This window comes from Arvicanthis niloticus, chromosome 2, assembly GCF_011762505.2.
Source record: "Arvicanthis niloticus isolate mArvNil1 chromosome 2, mArvNil1.pat.X, whole genome shotgun sequence".
NCBI lineage: Eukaryota > Metazoa > Chordata > Mammalia > Rodentia > Muridae > Arvicanthis > Arvicanthis niloticus.
This window is the reverse complement of record NC_047659.1, coordinates 54693173-54714905: the sequence shown is the minus strand read 5'-3', so window position 1 is coordinate 54714905 and position 21733 is coordinate 54693173. Positions and strand designations below refer to the sequence as shown.

Genomic DNA, 21733 nt, shown 5'->3' with positions numbered 1-21733 from the left:
GAACCTATTTAGAAAGCGGAGTCTCCCAGCCCCCACCCTTGCTATCTATACAAATGATATTTTTGACTCTGTCCTTTACAGTGTTGGCACCCTGTGCATATTAGATGTAATCAGGGCTGAAAGGAAACTTGAATCCATCTGGAAGCAATAAACTTTTCTAAAAGACTGCACAGTGTTATTTAATCCTGTGACTTCTCACTGTGAGTGAAATTAAGGTTTGATGCAGTTGTGTCACATCGTATTGATATCAAATTTATCTTTCTAAGGAAAAAAAAAAACCACAACAACAACAAAAAAAACCCTGACAGTAGTATTACAGCACTGAGGAGAAGATGGCTTTCTGAAACCCCACAAGCCATTTTATGTTCATCGCTTGCTACGTAGCCCAGAGAAACTGTACAATACGTGATGTAGAGTATTTGCTTTCTTAAAAAATTTCAAATTATCAAGTCATACTCTCTTGCCCGTACCTTTAGTGTTATCCTTTTATCATAGTATTGTGTATAAAAGACTTGTAGAAAAATCTATTTTCAAGCCATTACATCACAGTGTGTCAATACCATGCATGCAAGATTAAGTTAAAAACAACAAACTTGCTTTTAATACCAGACCATTTGAATTTCTTTAAGCATTTTTTTTAAAGAAAAAAATGACTTCTAATTTCATTGTGGGAATAACTTTTAAAATGTGATTTTTATTTCAAATATTTAGATAGGGGTAACGTTTCATGGAGATATGAGTTTAGATTATACCAATTAACTAGCTTAGTACCTGAAGTTTATCTTAAAGGTTTTAACATATGTATTTATTTTATTAAATCATATTTTCCTTAAATTTTTCTTAGGTTGAAACCAATTGAAATAGAAGATAATTTAGAATTGAGTAATTTGACTACATTTTATAGATAATTTTCTGGTGAGTTTTCTTTCTTAGTGAATAATTCATATTGCATTTTCTTGGCAATTTTCAGTGTCAGAAACAAATCAAAACCCAAATACATTTGTCACTGATACACTTTTAATGACAGAAATTAAATAAAAGCTCATACCATGCAAATGCTTAACATATTAAAAATAAACATGAACTTTGTCTTGAATATTAAGTTGGATTAAAAATAACATGATAAGCTATGTTCTAATTATCTCTCCTTTGTTTTTGTTTCCATATATATTGGTCTTGCAAATACTAATCAGATAGTACATAAATATGAATATTTTATATGACCATGAATTATATGAATTTTATGTTTATTTTGGAAATTCAATGTATGTCACTTCTGGAAAACTCCCTTTAATTTCTCTTCCTCCTTCCTGTCTTCCAGTACCTGATCCACAAAGTAGTCTTTTGACCCGGTTTGTTTCAGTATTAGGGAGGGCTCCAAGGAACAGGTCCTCTAAGGAGCAAGACTACTCTTGCTTCTTTTCTAGCCTTTAACTTGTGATCAGGATTTTGTCATGCTGCTCCTGGCTGTTTTGGAGCATAGGTGAAAACCATTGGTTCTAAGTCCAGTCCTATAGGTAAAAACTGCTACTTCAATCTCTTGGCAATGGGCCTGCTGCTTCCTAACAATGCAAATCTTCCTGGGAGGAGTCAAATCAACCTTGAATAGCTAGTAGCTATTTTGTCATTTCTTAGGCTCAAATGAGAGTCTTAAGGGAAAAACTATATGGAAGGGGAAATTAAGTGTGTCTTCTAGTGTTTTTAACCTTCAAGGCCCTTTGGATCCGGTAAAGGGCTATGTGGTATCCTCAGAATGAGTGCTAATATCACATTGGTTGTCACTAATGCATAGTTGAAAGCAAGGAAGATATGACTAGCCATGAGGTCTTTCTGAAAGTTGGAACATGAGCTGGCTTAGACTGTGGAGTGAAGGACCTGCTATGCTCCAAGTCCATGTTCAGACTACCTTCCTCAGAATCCATTATAGTTGAAATGTCACATGTTCTCATGGGCACATATGCTTCAACACTTGGTTCCAAGGTGTCAAACCTGTTTGGGGAGGTTGTGGTACCTTCAGGAAGTGGAGCATAACCAGAGGAAGTGGGTCACTGGAGGGCAGTGGAGAGGCAGGCTGTATGGCACAGCCTAGCTGACTTCTGTCCAGTTGATCTCTCTGCTTGCTGACTATTGCAAAAGTGTGACATGCCCCCATGTCTTCCCTGTGGTGTATTCTTCACAATATAAGTCAAAACAAGTCCTACATCCCCTGACTCGATTCTATCAAGCTTGGAGTCCCATTGTTGAGAAAGTAGGGGCCAATGCACATCCCAACAGAAAGATGTGTTTTTATCGTTGTCATGGATCCAGTCTAGCAATTGAAGACCACAAACCTGAGGAACTCTCTCCCATTCTTAGACAGTGGTCTATAAGGTCCGAGTTAAAAAAAAATAACAATAGCACTTTAATATAGAAAAGAAGTATCTGGAGCACAGTAAATGTTCATGTATGTCAAACAAAAGAATAAAGCTTTTGTGTTTGCCTTAAACTACTACATTCTAATTTACTTCTAATCATAGCATAAGCTTTTTTTTTTAAAATCATTTGTTTAATGTGGAGAACAAGTACAGAAAATGAGTGAAATGCTGCCAGTAACTTCTGGTGGGTATCCAGGTGGTACAACTCAGAAGGACTCAGCGGTGAAGAATATTCCTGGGAATTATGGCCTAATAGGCTTTGAGAGTTAATGTTTGAAGAATCTAGCGTCAAGAAGGCCTTCCATTATCCAGTAAATGAAGGGGCAAAGGTTCAGAGGTGGACATGTGCATAGTGTGATTAAGATACATCTGATTGCTATGACGGTACTTACTATCAGCATTTATTGGGAGACTGACCTATTTTTGAAGCACTAGGATATGGAAAACAAAGATGAGGATAAGCATGAAGATACTGCCAGAGGCTCACAGGGTATGTGAACGATATATGATGTCAGTGTGTATGACTTGATAGACATATATGAACTGATAAGGTCAAAGAAGTGGCTTGATTATGAGAATAGAGTGAACCCATTTGGTTCCTATCTTCTGTGAGTGTCACTCGTGGAATCCTCCACCCTTGAATTTATCATTTATCAATGTTTCTATTAAGAGATAGATATTGGAGTGACACAGGAAAAAACACAAACAGACAAACATGAACACAATAAAGTAATAAATGGCCCCATCAGAAGTGGCACATGAGTATCCTTCTTGAAGGAATGACAAAGCCTGATCAGGTTACATAAAGTCATTCAATTTGTCTTAAATGTCTTAAAGTTTCTAAAGGCTTAGGTTTTATCTTCTCAAGGTCATATTAAAGATATTTTAAACTCTGATTTGGGGCAAACTTAAATTATTGAATACAACCAAGAGTTGTTATTTATATAAGTTATATCCACTGATGTTTGTTATATTATGGATTACAAATATTTTAAAATATTAATTAAAGGGCCAGGGCTATAGCTCACCAGTGGAGTGTCTGCCTGGTATATAGAAGGCCCTAGATTGGCTACTCAGCATCTCAGAAAGATAAAAATAATAGTAGTAAGCCTAGTACATGTTAATATAAATAACACACTTATTTAAGACATTTCCCCAAACACTATAATAGCAACACCACTATCTTCACGGTCTCATAGACCTGGGAATCGTCTGGTAGAATAGGAAAGAGCTGGCCTCTCACTTTACTGCTCCAGTCTGCTGTGAATATTTGTTCTGGTTGATGAGTATAGGAAAATTGAGCTTAACTCAAGTGTAGGAGAGAAAAACGTTTCATATTTGCCTGTAACCATCACTCTGAAACCACAGCAGAACACATCAGGTCCTGGCTTCTTACAGGTGAGCTGTAATGTGGGATCGGAACAATTTCAACTGGTTTCTCTCATTCTGCTATTTGAATGGACTGACAACTCCTGCATGATTTTCATGATATCCCCCTTGACTATTTGGAAAGCTGGGCACCTCTGTTACAGTCTTAAGACACATATATCTTATTATAGAGTATTTTTTTAAGTGAAAGAATCCTTGCCAATATCTCCAGAAAAATCTCTTAAGATGGGAAGCTGGAACATATATATTTTAGAAAATCCTGATTTTCCTCAAAATCTTGTATTTTATTATGTGCAGTATTTTTAGTTTTACACTTTGGCCAGATTTGTTCATTTTCCAGAGAATGTTTGGCAAATAGCTATGACTAAATACCAGGTCTTTTGCTCAGACTGGTCTTGAACTCTTTATATAGCCAAGGAGAACCCTAATTTCTCATCCTCATGCCTCTACTTCTTGAGTGTTGAGATTCAATGTGTCCTACCACACCTGTTTGTGTGCTGCTGGAGCCAGACCCCAGGAGGGCTTGATGCATGCTAAGCAGACACGCTCCCCACTGAGGTACATTCCCAGACAGTTGGTCCTTTAAGTAGAGAGGGCGTTCAGTGATAACTGGGAAGGCATTGGGTGATGTCAGCTTGGGTGGTGCCAGGGCTCTTCTGGAGAGGACCATTGCTCTGTTCACAGCAGTGACATTTTACATATACTCAGCATACAAGATCTAAACACTAATAAACAGTTTTCTTTCCTCACCAAGAACCACAAGTGGAGAATGTGGGTGGTTATTAGTCGCACTGAATGGTCTTGTCTGTAGTCGTGTCAAAAGTAGGTGCTTCGCCAGACATCAACGTGACAGGCATTGGAGTATTGCTGCCTTTTGAAGCAATGGAAAGTCTCTTGAATCTGTGCATCCTATAAGTCTGCCATTGGGAATGACCCATGGAGCTGTTAGGTTTTTCTTAAGCATTTGAATGATTTACTTAACCCATTCTCCCCAGATTATCTGTGTAAAACAGCACTGTAGATGAAGGTATAGCTTTTGTTACTGGCAGAGATTTAAAGAAAACTCTGATCTCTCAGAACTGGCCAAGATATCTGGAACATGAATAAATATATATCAAGAAACAGCTTTAGCATAGAAGATTGTGTAGTAACTTGTTTTTCTTTTTACCACTTTTGTATTTTCTAATGCCAATTTTGTGATAATCATGACTAAATATAGACTGAGGATTTAATTATTTCACTTCTTACATTTTGGGCATTGTTCTGAATAAAGAACTGGCATTTTTATCTGTATTTTCAAACCCAAGCTACAGGAGAATATTTGACATTTCTCTACTTTTCATTAGTTCTTTGTGAACTTGATGCAGAAATCTTTACATCTTTCAGTATTTAAAATCTTACGACACATATTTGAGGTGCTTACACTTGTCAGAAAAAGATAAATGGAAGAAATCCACAGGCAGAAAAATCATCTCCAATATTAAATTTGGTCTAGTAAAACTATAAGACTGATAGTGGATTTGTAATTTCTCTCAAGTAAGATGAAAGTTTTCTAATCTTTTTACTAGACAAGACAAGTTCTCCGTATCTTGTTTTGATATGCAGGTGTGCTTAGGAGTTTTGGCCCCTCTGCTATCGAATGCTATGCCACGTTCTCCAGGAGAGCAATACATTGAAGCAAGTTTTCATTCTGCTACAGGAGTGGCCCTATTTGTGTAAACCCTAGTTTAACCTGATTATTAACAATTACATTGTGTTTTCTACTTACAATCAGAGTGTATTCAAATTTATTGGTCCCTTGCTTCACAGATTTATCTCAGTATGTGGTGTATTCAAACAGAATTTTGTATTTTTAATTAGGGGATTAGATAAGTAATTCTGAAGAGCCAAAAAAAAAAAAAAAAAAAAAAAAAATCCACCCTGTTAGGCATCATTTTGCCTAACAATCTGACATACACCGTGTGTGTGTGTGCGTGTGTGTGTGTGTGTGTGTGTGTGTGTGTGTGTGTGTTCAGGGTGTTGTGTGGGAGCCATCTATCCAGCAGGCTGTTTTTCAGGCCACGTTTTAAAAAGTGGACATGTGCAGGAACTGTGAGCACAATTAGCACCAGGCAGATAAACCCAGCTTTAATCCTGTTTACGGTCCGCATCAGGCAGATGTGCCAAGATTGATGCAGACAAGCCCTGGGCTTACAGTAATATTTTTAAAAGTGCAGCTCACTGTCCTATTTCTGTTAAACCTTTGCTCAATATCCTTAAGTATCGCTGCCTTTGCTCTCCTTATTTGTCACTGTAACCCATTTTGAACAGGTCCTGCTTTGCTCTCATGGTGACAGGGTAACCTGCCAGGAAAGGTTATCTTTATTCCCGGTAATTAAATTGGCTCCCCCTCCCCCAAGAAGATACAATAGGAAGTGGGTGCTGAATTAAATAAATAGCAAGCTATCCAATAGACGCATACTTAAATCCCTTGCAAGAACAGATGGTCCCAGTATCTCTGTAAGTAATGCGAGAGGACAGTTAGTGTTCTGAAGCAACTAACAACGACCAACATGATCCTAATGAGCCAATAGATTTCAAATAACAACCCACATGCCACCAACCAGAGCTCTACATGGTCTGTGAGGAGTTAATGTTGGTAGTCTGCAATGCAGTGCCTGTAGACCATGTCTGCATTTGTATTTACTGATATCAAATATGAATTTATAAATAAAGTTTTACTCCAGAGTCTTCCCAATAACTGTGCCACTTATTCTTACGGTGGAAGTAAAGCCGCATTTAAAACACATGCCCAGAAAAATCAGTGGGCGTGGTGCTTCTCTTCGGAACTCTTTCTTTATTCTCCAGTCTGGTTGTAATAGGTTCATGGAAATGTGGCTTTCATGTGTAATTATGAGAACATTTGCTTTTTCTGTGTGTGACAGAAACTGATGCTGTCCCAGGAGTGGCCAGTATGAATCAGCCCAGCCACTCAGGAGAAAGGAAGCCAAGCAGAGATTTAAGATCTACCTTAAGATTTAAGATCAGCACTTAAAATAGCTCCCTTATTTTCCAAAGCCCCTTTCTGTTTCATTTGTAGAAGAAAAGGAATCCAAGTTGTTCTTAAAATAATCCTTAGAGAGACACAGGTAGGCAGTCCATCTTTATAGAACCAATACTTCTTTTTATAACACGGTTTATTGTCTTTTGTTTTCTTTACTCAAGTTTATAATAAATATTTGTGTATCCTGAGAGTGTCCAAAGGGTGTCCTGAAGTGGTGGCTGAGGAGAAATAATGACCTAAGATTTTCAGTTTATCCCATCAGATAATCCCCAGAACTTTTAGCCTTTCCTGAGGCTAGCCCTAGGGCTTTCTACAGGGAACTGAGGAGACCTTCATTAACCTCTGATCCAGGAGGCTGGTGTTGCCTCAACAAGAGCCAGCAGGTCTGCTGCTTATTGCTTACAAACTTCAAAAACAAAACAAAGGTGCAGCAAAGCACAGCCCTCACTGCCGATTAAACATTTAGGCTGAAACTTTATGATAAAAACATTTCAAAGTCAAGTGCACCGAATTCTAACACGCTTTTCTGGGGAACCTGGTTCTACACAGAACACTAAATTCCAATCGTGTGGTCTTCAGCATCAACTCAATGTGCTTCATGAAATGCATATTCTATTATCACACACTAGAGTCTGATCTCAGTGATGTTTGGGTGAGTTTTCCTTTGACTTCAGCTGTGTTTACTATTTATTCTCTTGGAGTTAATTCTGAAAAGTAAGCTCCTGCATCTAAACTTTGCACACAAAAAGCTTTTCTCTCCCTCCCTCCCTCCCTCCTTCAAAGTGCATATGCCAGGGTGGACGTTAGAAGACAATGGTCAGGAGTTCCTCAGAGCTCATCAGGCCTCTTTCCCTACTGAGCCTTCATGCCCCCAATTTCCCCTTTTCTACACTTAAAATTGCTCATCCTGCTGATTACTGGAAGGGAAAACTAATGAAGATTTTAAAAGAGAACCAGAAGTTGATGTTCTTGATTTTATCTCTCTGAAACGGTAACTGGTGTTAAGCATTTTCTGTGGTTATTTCTTGAATTTCTTTCTAAGTCGTATGTAAGCAGGTTCAGCAAAACCCGCCCCTCATCAACTGTGTAACTTGCTTTTATTACATGGCATTCATTCTTAGTGTCAATGTCTTTCTGGATGCAGACACACCAGTGACACTTGTTCAACAAAAGCTATAGAAGGCAATGATGGCTTATTCTACCGTCCTCTGAAAGGACGCTAGTGCAGCTTCCTATCCGTTTGCTATCATGAATACTGCCCACTAACATTTGGGAACCTTTTGATACCTGCTCACAGCATATTCCCCAGCAGCTACCACGTGCACCTCTTGCTTCCTTTTCAGTCACACCATCTCCCACCCTTAGTTTTGATCCCATGCCAACCTAAAAGGCAAAGAGTGGTGTCTGGTTGTTTGAATTTGCATTTCTTTGATTACTAATTGGGTTGAACTTCTTCATATGTTTGTTGGTTGATTTGCATTTCTTCTTTTGTGGAATGCCTGCTTGAGTCTTCTGTGTACTTTTCCATGAAAGTGTTGCAAATAACTCTTTGGCCTTTGCTCATTTTGTGACTTTTTCTTTATGAATTTTTAGGACTTTTAAAGTGATCAAATGATTTGTAGGTCAGGTAACTTGAGCTCTGCGTGTCTGACTGTCTTACTATGCTTGATGCACTTTTAACTTAAGGGTATATAAATTTCTAATCTAGAAATACTGCTGTAATTTATGAGATGGGGCTTTCTTTTATCTCTTCAAATGATTAATAAGTTGGCAACCACCTTCTGCTCCTTTCCACATAGTTTAGATTTCTGTAGATAAGACATTTGTGAAATTTCAAATACACACATGTTTCTGTGGTCCATTTGTTTCTGTTTCTCGATATTGAAATTACTGTCACTTTTCAAATCATACCTGCTGGAGGTGGCAATTGCCCTCACTGTTCTTAGGATCTTTTTCTAGCTAACACAGCCTGTTACTCTGAGAGAACTTGCAAATCATTTGAACAGAGAGTCCTTGCTCATCCAAACATTTAAAAAAATTTTTTTCATTGAGGTTTTGGCTGAAGTTGTTTTATAAATATTCTTGAACAGTAAGATTTTAGACTTGCAAGACAAGTAATCTTGGGATTTAGTCTATCTTCATTTTTTGTTTGTTTGTTTGTTTGTTTGTTTGTTTTTTGTCTTTCAGTAAATTGTAAATGGCTTCCATCCCTCACTGAATTTTTGCATTAATAATTTCTGCCTTTTCCAAAGGCATCATATACTAATTGAGATGGAAGTTCAGTTTTCCCCATTATGTCTTCTTATATGAAAAAATTCACCTGCAATTTTCATTAAGTCTAATGATCAGGTTGATGCACTTGAATCTTATGTCATGCTACAGTCAGTAATTAGAGTCAGTGTCCTACCTTTCTGTGCACCACCAGGCTTGCCTTTTATGGCCTAGCAGTTAGCCAGGATGTCAAGATAATCCGGGGCAGCAAGGGTGCCAATAGATATTCTTGTTCCTATAAAGACTTCTCTGTTAGTCATTACCAAATGTGATACTAGTTTCAGGTTAATGTCTATAAATTTGTGATTTATAAGAATAGAATAATTCTTGAATTACTTAAGGAAAGCACCTGCATACTGAAAGATTCAAACTATGTGGAATGATATTTCAAATAAAAATCGTGGAGTTTATCATTTTTTTCTTAGGGTTCATTCCCCCCCCTTCCATTCTTTTGCCCTCTGCATATTTGTGGAATGTTTTGCCCTACAATACTAACTCTTTAATTGGCATAGATTCTAACCGACATTATCAGATTAGCCTAGACGCTATTTGCAACATATAAAAAAGGATCTAATGCCAAGATAATTTGAGATACACCTACAAGTGAGTGAAAGACAAGCAAGTGAGGAAAAGAATACACGAGGGAACCACCCTCTCTGTGACTGTTTGTATTGTGTGTCTCTGTGTATTGAATGCATGTATGCACTATTGTGAGTACACGTGCTTGTGAAGGACAGATGGCAACACTGGATGTCTTCTCTGTTGCTCTCCAGCTTTTTGAGACAGATTCTCTTACTGAACCAAATCTGTGAAGCAGCTCAAAATTTGGCTAGACTAACTGGTTAGCCAGTAGCTGGAATCCACCTGTCCCTGTCTTCCTCCCAAATGGTTAGAGCCCCATGCTATCCACATCTGGCTTTTGTGTATCTGCTATGTAACTAGACTCAGACCCTTCTGCTTATACATCAAGCTCTTTACCCACTAAGTGCCCACCTCCCAGCCCTGAAATAACAAATTTTAAGACATATGAATGGAAAATAAAAAGAGGTTTCACTAATTGCTTGACTAATACATTTTTCCAAAACTACCCATCGATAGACCAAAACAAGTTCTTCTCCTGAGTCCTATAATATAGCTATAGACGACATCTCCCTAGAAGCACCTCTAAGTGGAACATAAGCTTAGTTTCACAGACAGTTGGCCACATTCGCTGCAGGGTGAGGATGTCCCCGAACTTTGGATGAGCCCGTTTTTATTCCCTATGTACAATATCTGGCTCTCTCACACATTCCAAGGAAGCTACTCACACACCCGCCTGCCTAACAGGTGCACACAACTGCTAATAAGCTCAGCGTGTACAAACATAGGAGTCCTCACTGGGCTGACTTTGAGTCCCATTGCTGTGCTGGGTGGTGTTTGTCAGGTTGACACAAACAGGAGTCACCTGGAAAAAAGAAACGTCAATTTAGAAATTGCCTTCATCCATCCGATGGCTGTAGGCACGTCTGTGCAGCACTGGCCAGGCTTTAGTTCCTCATGTTTCTTCCCTGGGACTCCTTAAAGAGCCTATAAAGATTGTCCAGCTCTGAGAAGCCAAGACTACTCTCAAAGACACCAGTACGTGGTTACATACAGCGAAGGCATTAGGCTGCAGGGATGAGTCAGTTGGGAATAGTTTTTAGAATCAAAATATAATCAATGTACTTGAAGTACATTCAGATGAAGTACGGAAACAGATGTAGTGCTGATAAACCGAAACAGACAATGCCAGGCACACGGAGGTAGCATCTTCTAAGTGTGGTCCAGAAATTTTTTTTCAAGAAATATAACTGAGATAAGTTCTTTTATGAAATTATCAAATGTTCTTTCAGTTTTCCTCTCATTCCTTGACAAGAACACAGAGCAGTTATGAGGATCATGGGCTATGTGTGACACGCTGTCTCATATTTATATATATGTGTGTATAAATATATATATATATTATATATACACACTGTAAATGCACACGCACACACACACACACACACACACACACACACACACACACACACACACACACACACACACATACATGCTTTGTATCTGCATGTTTTAAAAGGTCTTAGTTTAAATTTCCCAAACAGAAAATACAGATACATATAGCCACTGACATGAAAGTTTTGGGGATCCTTTGATCTTTTTACATGAGAAAATCCACTATGAGACTGATAGTTTGAGAAGTCTATCTTAGAGAAAAGTTCACCTGAGTGAGGGAGGTTATTTGAAGGGTGTCTATAGAAAAGTGTGTGTGTGTGTGTGTGTGTGTGTGTGTGTGTCACTTGAAAATAAGTCAGACAGCTTCACTCTATTGATTAGTTTAGGTGGTGATATGGTTGCCTTACTTTCTATGACATGGAATGTCTTGATGCTCAGAGAAAAACCCACGGAATTGATCTTGGGAGAGGACTGACTCTTAAGTCACTGAAAGATCTCAGCAGTCCATTCCTGGCAGCCCTGAAACCTGAGCCTTCTTAAGAGTGACAGGTTTGAAAAGGCGAATTGCTTTCACCCAATCTTCCTGCTGTCTAACCATGCAGAAAAGAGATTTTCTTCTCTTTTTTTCCAAGAGCTTCCATGGGCTCAGTGGGCAATCAGGCTATATACTTTCCTCTGTGTTTAGAAAAGGAAACCACTCTCCCTGTTGAAACTTGCAAAGAAGTCTTGGCAATTAACGTAGAATACATCCATCTTCATTGGAAGTTTCCTTCTCTGACTTCAGGAACTCCTGATAGTGCTGAGAGAGGGGAAAAGACAGACAGACAGACAGACAGACAGACAGACAGAGAAGAAGCCTCTCACTGCCTTTTGATGTTGCAGCAGTCTCGTTCTTTCCTTGTTTTGCTTCTCCTCACTGTTCCTCTTACCCTGGACCATACATGCACATGTGTATGCACACACACACACACACACACACACACACACACACATACGTATGCTCCTTTGAATACCTCACTATGCAGGCTTGGCAAATAAAGAGGCTGGCTACTTTTATGTTCCCATGAATGTCCCTGCATGTTTTTAATTCCTTGGGTGTAGTGTGATCCCTTTGAGACTTGCTTTGAAGCCTTGTACCACAGACTTCTGTCACTTACTCCTGAGAACCTCTTCTAAATGCTGTTCCCTGCTTCCCTCTCAATGCTTCCTTTCTGCTTTCACAGCATATGGACCTGTGTGGCTTAGTGGTAATGTATATATCCTTTACTTTAACAAGCCATTGTAGACTCGTGTCCATGAGCAAAAATCAGTTTTAGAAATCCGTTACATAGTGTTAACTTGTTATTAAAATGTTGCCTTGTCGGCTTATTTGTAAATTTGTTTATACAGGAGGTGTTTCTAAGATTCCAAAGGTCATAAGTGTTGTGCAGCAGAGACTCTGGGCCATGCGATTTAGTTTTTCTTCTTTATCCTTGGGAAAACTAACCCAATTCTCCTTTTCCCTCATTTCTACCTCACGCAGGGATGGAGGCAAAAAAGGCAAAGCCATGAAATTCCAAGTTTTAATGGTTCTGTGATTGTCAGCTATTCTTCATACACTCAAAATGGAGAAACAGTGATTTTGATTGAGAGTTTAATTTCTTTTTAGGTGGCGCCAGGTGTGATCTGCTGGACAAAGAAGAGTCCCTTGAACTTGAAGACATATTCTCGGTGAAGCTGAAGCGACGCTGCTCCGTCAAGCATCCAGGCAGTGGCACTCTGCTGGGCATCACACTTTTCATCTGCTTGAAGGAGCAACAGAACAAATTAAAGGACTCCACGCTGGATCTTATTAACTTCAGTGAAGACCACTGTGACATATGGTTTAGACAGTTCAAGAAAATCCTGGAAGGTAAGTCTTCATCACAGGGATTTTAAATGAATGCAGGCTTCCTCAATATAGGCAGGGAACATCTTATGTCAGGGGATAGAGCGGTGGGGTGGTTAAGACCACGCTGCTCTTCCTGAAGACCCAGCACTCACATAGTGGCTCACAACCATCTGTAACTCCAGTTCCAAGGGTTCTGACGCCCTCTTCTGGCCTTCATGGGCACCAGGGATGCACATGGTACACATTCAGACACATAGGAAGGCCAAACACCCATACACGTAAAATAAAAAAGAAAATTAAAACTCACAAGTTACTTATCTGAGTGAAAAGAACATCTGATTGAGCCGTGGGCCTGACTTTCTGTTTCTAGTCTGTTGTTTTCATCCTGTGGTGATCTTGTAACTTGTCAGGTGCTTTTAAAAAATCAGCTAAAAAAATCGTGTAATTTCCCCTTTTATTTTGCTGACGTGACTGACATAATACAGCAATTGGAAATTGCACTTTGAACTATCCTTCCATTCGAAAATAAATCTCACTTCATCAAGGCATATAGTTCTTTTAATATGCTATTAAATTAATTTGATATGACTTTAAGGGAAGTCTTAAGGATTTTTCTGAAGGTTAGTGCCTGAGTATATTCATGAGGGTATGCCTAGTAACGAACTCAGTGTGGTTGAAATTTTGAAGTGACATTTTTATAGTTTGAATGCTAAAAATCTTAAATATCATGCACATCAAATGTATAGAACTTTCCTAATTAAAACATCTTATTTAGAGATTATATAAATTATTTTCCTGTTGACCCATTTAAAAAAAACTTTTTTAAAAATCAGATTGAACAGTGCAGAAGTAGCTGGAGTAGTTAGTGCAGTTTGGGGTTGGGGTAACTGTTGGATCCCAGATAGAAAGCAAGTCATAACAGCATCAGGAGCTTCTAGCCTCAGTGGCACTGATCCAGATTATCGTATAGACACACACTGTGATGTAGAGCTGCTAAGCATATCCCCATAGCCCATGAGAAGCTCAAGTGACTGCTTCATACCTGGGATGCTCTGCTTCCTCATCGGTGCCTGTGCAATATTTAGAAGATCTGCCTTTCGAGGACAGGAGCACACAAAGGCCAGAGTCTGGTTCATCTCTCTATAAACAAAGTAAGAGTGTTCATAATTAGAAAGAATTCATTGTGATAGGTTATTTTCAATGCTGTTGTTTTAAATTTCCCTCAAAAGATTTCGATTAAATTTATTTATATGAGTGGTATTCAGAAGGCTTAGATAGTCCATAAAATAAGAATGTGTCATTTTCTTTAGGGAGTGAACCTCTTCCTTGTGCGGAACGTCTGAGAACACTCCCAGAGGGCTTATGAAGAACTGGCTAGGGCAAATTCAATCTATCTTACCCAAGCAAGCAAAGGACGTTTAGGGAAACCTCAATTTGGTAAAAGCAATTTTATAGGAGTAGAGAGACTGGTCAAAACCCAACCAAAATACCTCTGAAAACATTGTCTAAATATCTGGTTTAATGAATGATGTTTTATCTTCATCGAGGGTTAAAAACATAGTCATGATATATATAGCATAAATAAAACTACACATTGTTGTCAAGCATTCTCTGGGAATCTTACTTGGTGTGATTTAGATTAGAGTGGGAAACAGTGAAATCCATAGGGTCATCTTCTCTGGCTTGCTCCTGGAGTGCAGGATAATTTTGCTCACGGAAAGCAAAGAGATTGACTTCTAAAACCAAACAATGCTGACAATTAGGGTTAAAAACCTCTACTGAGAGTGAAAGAACCTAAGCAAGGCAGAGTGTCTGCTCCACCTCTGCATCCAGGGACCCAGAGTGTCCTGTGGGTGTCAGGTTCTTGTCCCATTGAAGGCAGTCTTGATCATCTCCAGCATGCTCAAGGGCATGTTGGAAGCTACAAAACTCTCTGCCAGTCACATTACATAGGTTCTCCCTTTTCAAGCTTACAATCCAGTAGTGCCCCCTCTGCAGATCCACATAATTCAAGCATTTATTAAAGTGCCTGTCACCCAAGAATCAAACGGAGTTGGCTCCAATCCTCTTTCATGAATGGTGGAGGATCTGTGTCCTTATCAGGCTCTCTGGGCTAAGGTCTATTGCCCAACTCTTTCTGGTATTTCTGGTTTGCTTTCCTTGGAATTAGGTCTCTGTGTGTATTGTCTTCCTTCTTTATATCCACCATCCCTTGCCTCTGACACAGGGCTTGAGTTTTTGGCAAAGAGTGACTGCTCACTGGTTAAACCCCTGCCCAGTATTCCCCATCTAAAGAGTCTATTGTTGGTCGAAAGCTTAGGAGGTGGCAGAAAATTTGTATATAACTTTCAGTCAAATATTAGACAACCATATTTTCATTCCCAAGACAAAGAACTTACTTCTACAAGTCATTGTTAAAACGACGTTGAATCCAAAGTTACTTTTTATTTAGCCTTGATTGAGCAAGTATAACTTTTGTTTGTTTGTTTTGTTTTCTGGGTTGCTCTGTATAGCCCTGGCTGTCCTGGAACTCACTCTGTAGACCAGGCTGGCCTCAAACTCAGAAATCCACCTGCCTCTGCCTCCTAAGTGCTGGGATTAAAGGTGTGCATGACCACTGCCTGGCAAGTATAACTTTTTTATTGCCAGCACTTACATGTCTTATTCTTCTAAGGAGAAAAACAAGGAGACATTTAAGCCTCAAGTGGGTGGTCCTCTAGTCTTAATTAATCCAACAATCGCAATTTTATATAGCTCTGACACCGTGTTATTTCTAGATATGAGCAATTATACTTGGAATCTGAGCAAGGAATAAGATGTGATAATTTTTAAAGGAAAAGTTGGCAGGAGTGGCTGGAGGAAGAAAGCAATAGCAAATACTTGAGATTTGAAAACTAATTAACATTGATTAAATAATTATAGGTTTATAAATATAAAAGGGCACATTTTTTTTATCTAAAAGTCAATTAATTTCTTTCTTGACCTACTTTTCTGAACACAGTTGAACACAGTATCATCTAACTTTATTTTGCTTTGTGTTTCTAAGACAAAGTCTACATAGCTCAAGCTAACCTTGAACTCATGTTCTTCCCTTCAGAGCCATCACCTTGCTAGAATTACAGGCCCTCCCTCACCATACCCAACTTCTTTTTCAACTATTAGTTATAGGAAAGTTGTCATAATTTTGTAGCTAGTAGGCAACATAATTCATCCAGGCAACACATTAGGCACCAGACTCTCTGCTCTGTCTCCTAACCAAAAAGAAAACCCAAAACAAACAAAAAGAACACACACTGCTTTTGAAGAGAACCTGAGTTCAGTTGCCAACACCCATACCAGCAGGCTCACAACTGCCTAGAAGAACCGCTTTAGAACAACACATCTGGACTCCTGGGCATCTGCACTCACATGTACAAACTGCCCTCGCAACACCCTAAACACAGCTACACATAGTAAAAATAATAAAGAAAAAGAAAAGTCAATATGTATTCCTTAATTTTGTTCACCCTGGAGATGAAGAATACAATATGTTGTTTTTAAAATGGATCAAGCATACAATGAAGACACTAACAAACTTAATGAAAACCATACTCACTGACCATTGATTCCGGAATTAAAGGGTTTTTTTTTTTTTTTTGAACAATTGTTATCATTATGTCAAAAGTAGTAGCATATAATGTGTTCTGATTTAAGAAAAGTTACATATATGTGTGTGTGTGTGTATACATATATATTATATATATGCTATACTAGTTATAATTAGGTGTGTCCATTTTTATCCCTTTAGGGCACAATTCCATTTTTTACATATTTGATTTGGCAATAAAGGTCATTTGAAGGCTCCTTTAGACCCTGAACCAAGGTTTTCCCTAGAGATGATAATCTGAATCTGAATGAGTATCCCTGGGCCTTCAAGTCCACAGCTCAGACAGTCTCACAGGTGTCATTTGGCCCCTCAAAATTGATAGAACCCTATAGAAACAAGAACAAGACATTTTTATTTCAAAAGCTCTAAAGCTGTCTGCTAAGTGACTTGTAAAGTGAATGGATACAGTATACTCAAGACTCCGACTGGCTCCAAGGGAAGGTGTCCTGATCTGGGAACTTAGGGACTTGTGACAAGATTCCTCTTCTTCTGGAGAGGAAGAAGCTCCAGGCTCTTTAAAAGGAATTTGAAAGGAAGTGAAGAAATCCATTGATTTAGGAATAGAGGCATGTTTGCAAAGTAGTAGTATACAGCTTAAAAATGAAGACTAAATATGAAATCGTAGGGGATTTTCTGTAGTAAAATATACAAGAGAATCCTTAGAAGAAAATACAGAAGGAATGAGCAAAATGTAGAAGAAAGAAGCCTTATGGAACATGATTATTGAATTTTGTTGATATATTTAGGACTTGTTGATCTATTTCCAGTTACTATAGTCAATTAATAGTATTTTAGCACACACTGGGGAGATTTAGTTTAGTTTCATATTTTTAAATACTAATTTTGTAAGGTAGGAAAATATAAATGACCTACATTTGTTTAGTTTGTTTTGTCCATGCAATGTAGTCTGAAATTCTACTGCCATAGATGAAATGAGCTTTCAGATGTGAGGGACAAAGAATACAGAAATGGTATTTAAATATCTAGGTTTATTCCTAAAAAGAGTAATTTGCCTAATTTTGCTATTACCTCAAATCTATGTCTGGTAGGTTGATCTTGCTATACACACAAACATACAAAAACCAAATAAACACAAACGAATAAAGAAAAAAATATTTCTTAAACTGTTTTGTTTAGTGCTTATATTACCTTGAATAAGCAAATCATACACATACACACACACACAGAGAGAGAGAGAGAGAGAGAGAGAGAGAGAGAGAGAGAGAGAGAGAAGCGAGAGAAGAGAGAGGGAGAGAGAAGTGAGGGGAGAGAGAGGGAGAGGAAGAGAGAGAGGGGAATTGTCTTAGCTGGAAAATATGGAACAGTTTTAACTGTGATATGATGAGAAATGATGTACTTAGAAGAAAAGATAATAAGTTACTATTATAAAGATTACTTTAAAATTTATATTTATGCACATGTGGTGTGTGTGCACATGTGTGCATGTGCCATGTTGGGCGTGTGGAGGTCAAAGGGCAGCTTGTAAGACTCAGTCGTCTTCTGCCATCATGCAGATCTCGAGTACTGAACTTAGGTCTCTCATAGTGATCTCACTTCAATGAGCAGCTGTTATCTGCTAAGAAGAATGCTAGTGTTAGACATTCAGTTGTACGCGGTGTTAGTTGGTAGGATGTGTTCTGCTTAGGGACAGGGAGTTTGCATGCAAAAACAGGTGTCATATTTGGAGTACCGTTGTCTTCTTAGGTACCAGGGAAAGCAATAAGAGATTATTAATTAATCAGTCAACTGGATAGTAAAATCTTATATGTCATTTTAAAATGTTTTTTTTTTTGGCATAAGTGTGGTTAATCAACATACATAAAAAATGAGTATTGTAGCTGTTTTCTTATTTCTGTATTAAAACATGTGAGGTACTCTGTCCAAGAAAGATCATGTGATGCCCACATCCTGCAGCAGCTTAAAAATGAGGCATTTGGAGCGTCACTACCCCGTTTCCAGCCCCCACATTCCTGTGCATTTCCTGCATCTGCTCACTCTATACCCATTCTTCAGCTGATTATTATATTTTTATTTATTCCTTCTGAGTAAACCTTTGTGTGTACCTACCACTCAGAACCAAACCACATGAAGAGAAAGCACAGCAACCGTGCAAGCTTCACTAATCAGGCAACAGAAGCAGTTGCAGTTTATTTTAAACCTAGAACAGGGTGGTTTCACATTTTGAATTGTTTCCATTCTAGCAATTAGCAGTGTGAAAATTTACTAAGTGTCAGCCTGCAAATAGCATTAGATCCCCAAGAACTTCACACAATAGAACAAGCTCAAGCTGAGGGTACAGAACGGCCTCATTGAAAACAATCAGGAAAAAAGAGAAATTGAAAATATGTAAGGATATGTGCATCTTTCTAGAAAATTTATCTTCACTCTGTGATCTGCTATTCCTGGCCCTGAGCCTCCAGAGGCTCCAACTGAATAGGTCTAGCTGGCCCCAGAGATGGGCCTCGTGTAGGGGACTCATTAGTTAATCTAATGTGTTGCTAGGAGCAAGATCCAGGATATTGTCAACTTCAGGAGACTTAGTTTCACTGATGCATGTATGCAGACCCCTACACATCACACTTACCAATGATGTCTTTGCAGACAGAATATAGAACAGTTACACTCCTATGTTTGCATGTTTGCAAAATTTGCCAACACCCATCACGTTGGGTCATTGCTTGTCCCTTAAACCTTTGTCCCTGTTCTGGCTTATAGTGATAAAAGACTGACAGACAGAACTGATGGGCTTCTTCCAGTTTCTTCTAGATTCTTCTCTCAAAACTACCGCATTTTCAGCTGATAGAAAGCTAGACTTAGTTCTGTAGAAATACTTGACTCTATTATACTTGAAATAATTTCAGCAATCTTCCCGAGGGCCTCTCAACACCTTCTGCAGCATTTTCCTCCTAAGAGAGGGCTATGGTTTGTATGTAATTGATTATAATTATATTGAAAAAATTAATTGCTGTATTGTACAAGAAAATTATATTCTTGATTCACTCATTGACAAGAGTGTCTTGAGAATAGAAACTGATGAGCGTATTCATTTTCGGGAATACCAGTGTCAGACTGTTCTGCAAGGAAGAAGCCTCTGTGACAGTGTGTTTTGTATAATTCAGCTTCTTCTTGGAGAAAAAGTTTAGGTAGGCTTTGTCAAGTTTTGCCATGTGATTAGACTCAGAGCGTTAAATGAATATCCTCTAAATGTTTCCAGTAAAATGTTGAACTAAGTTTGCATGCTGTTAAATGGATTCGTTAACACCACTTCTCTGAATATCAGAGAGTCATTATTCTAAAACTCAGAGGCTAATGATAATGACTGGCATTTATTAAGCAGTTACTATGTGCCACATACTTTGTGAGCAACTTTTATGAATTATCTCATTAAATACTCATAATAGCATCAAGAATTATAAATATCTTCCCATAGAAATATGGGAACAAAATTACTTATGAGTTTTGTTGTGAGGCTTGAGGAGTTGAAACAATTTATGACAACAAAGACTGAAACAGAATAAATTAACAATGGTTATCATTTCTTAGTTTATACACAAGAAAAAAGCCCAAATAATCCTATTTTTAATGTGTGTGTATGGAGGCCAGAAGAAGACTTAGGCTATGATCATCGGGAACATTGTCTACACTATCTGTTTCCTTTGAGGCAGGGTCTCTCATTGGTATTGAGCTCACCAATTAAGCTAGACTGGCTAGCCAGTGTGTTCTAGGGATCCAGCTTTCTCTGCCTGCCCAAAGCTAAGCTTACATGTCTCTATATCTGACATTTTTGCGTGGGTTATAGGGATTGAACTCAGATCCCAATAATTTCAATACTTTACCCATTGAGCTATTTTCCCAGAATCTTAAACTGGTTTCCCCCATAAAAGGAGTAATTTACTCCAGTTTGCTATTAGGTCAAAGCAGTGTCCCGTGAGACTGATCATCTTAGGGTGGTTGAGAACAAATTTAGAACTTCTTCAAAACTCAGTTTTGTCTCATACAAAAACTTTACTTTTAACTGGTTTTGCTAATGAGATGGGTTTCTCTGGAAAAAAAAAAATGGCATTGGCTTGTTTTGAAAGAGATCATTTCTTCCCAGCACAGACTTAAATTTTTCCCCTTTTCCTTCTCAGACTATGTAGTTATCACATGTTTGCCCTCCTTCTCCATCTGCTACAGAACTACTTCCAGGCATCATCGTCATGGTTACTATAGAGTTAAGACTCTGTCCCTCCAATAGGATGTCAGACACTTGTTAGAAGCGTCCATATCACCTTCACTGAAGAGTTCCATCTCTAGTGTTTTGTTTCAAATATTAAGATTCAGAATTCAGGGTTTTAGAACAGACGGCAGTCTGTTTGGGACCAGCAGTCATGTTAAAACTTCTGGTCCCAACACTGAAATAACTCCCATCATGAATCACTATTGAGAATTCTCAGATGTCTTAGGGTGAACTGCGCAGATACTAGGGAAGATGTGGCAGTGGTTTCATTATGCTAACCTAGAGGAGTTTGAAAAGCTCACATAGACACACTGTTCTGTGACTACCATTGGGTTCCTACCTTTAGCAGAGTTTCCCAAACCTTGCTCAAATACTGTAAGCCTGCAAGAGGGAGTCAATATTGAATCAGTCCTCGGATGAGGCCAAAATGACTGTCACTGTTCCATGGGAAAGAAATGAAGCAGAAAGTATGGAGGTGACAACCCTACAAGCTATACAAATAGAAATAAATGATATTTCATATTAGGCAAAAAGTTGTTAGAGCTTCCTGGCATTCATCACAATACTACTGACGCTAGCTAACATGCTAACATAATTGTGTGATGTTTATAAAGATACTACATGCACCTTCAGGAATCTTTTGTGGATAGACTTTTTTTTTTTTAAGGCAGATGGAATATTTTCAAATGCTAACCTGCTGTAGCACTGTGCAATTAGTTCTCAAATTAGGCAGCTATCAGCATTAAAGGAGAAAAACCACCCAAAGAATAAAAAAAATCAATTTTAGTTCATTTTTTAAAAATATCTCTCAAGTGGAAAATTACATATCGTGAAAACATTCATTCGCTATTTCTATTAGTTACACATACTGGTTTCTCCCTCATAAAGAGGAAATGAGCAAAACCTG

The 21733-nt window shown here is 38.4% G+C and overlaps 1 protein-coding gene across 3 annotated transcripts in view; it reads left to right on the top strand.

Annotated features, from left to right (window-relative positions):
- Positions 1 to 21733, top strand: part of Cerkl (CERK like autophagy regulator) — a 93613-nt gene that overhangs the window by 23117 nt on the left and 48763 nt on the right. For all 3 annotated transcript variants that reach the window (XM_034496596.2, XM_034496595.2, XM_076928953.1), the window contains exon 2: positions 12740 to 12982. In XM_034496596.2, coding sequence (XP_034352487.1) covers positions 12740 to 12982 — 243 coding nt within the window. The remainder of the gene's footprint in view (positions 1 to 12739; positions 12983 to 21733) is intronic.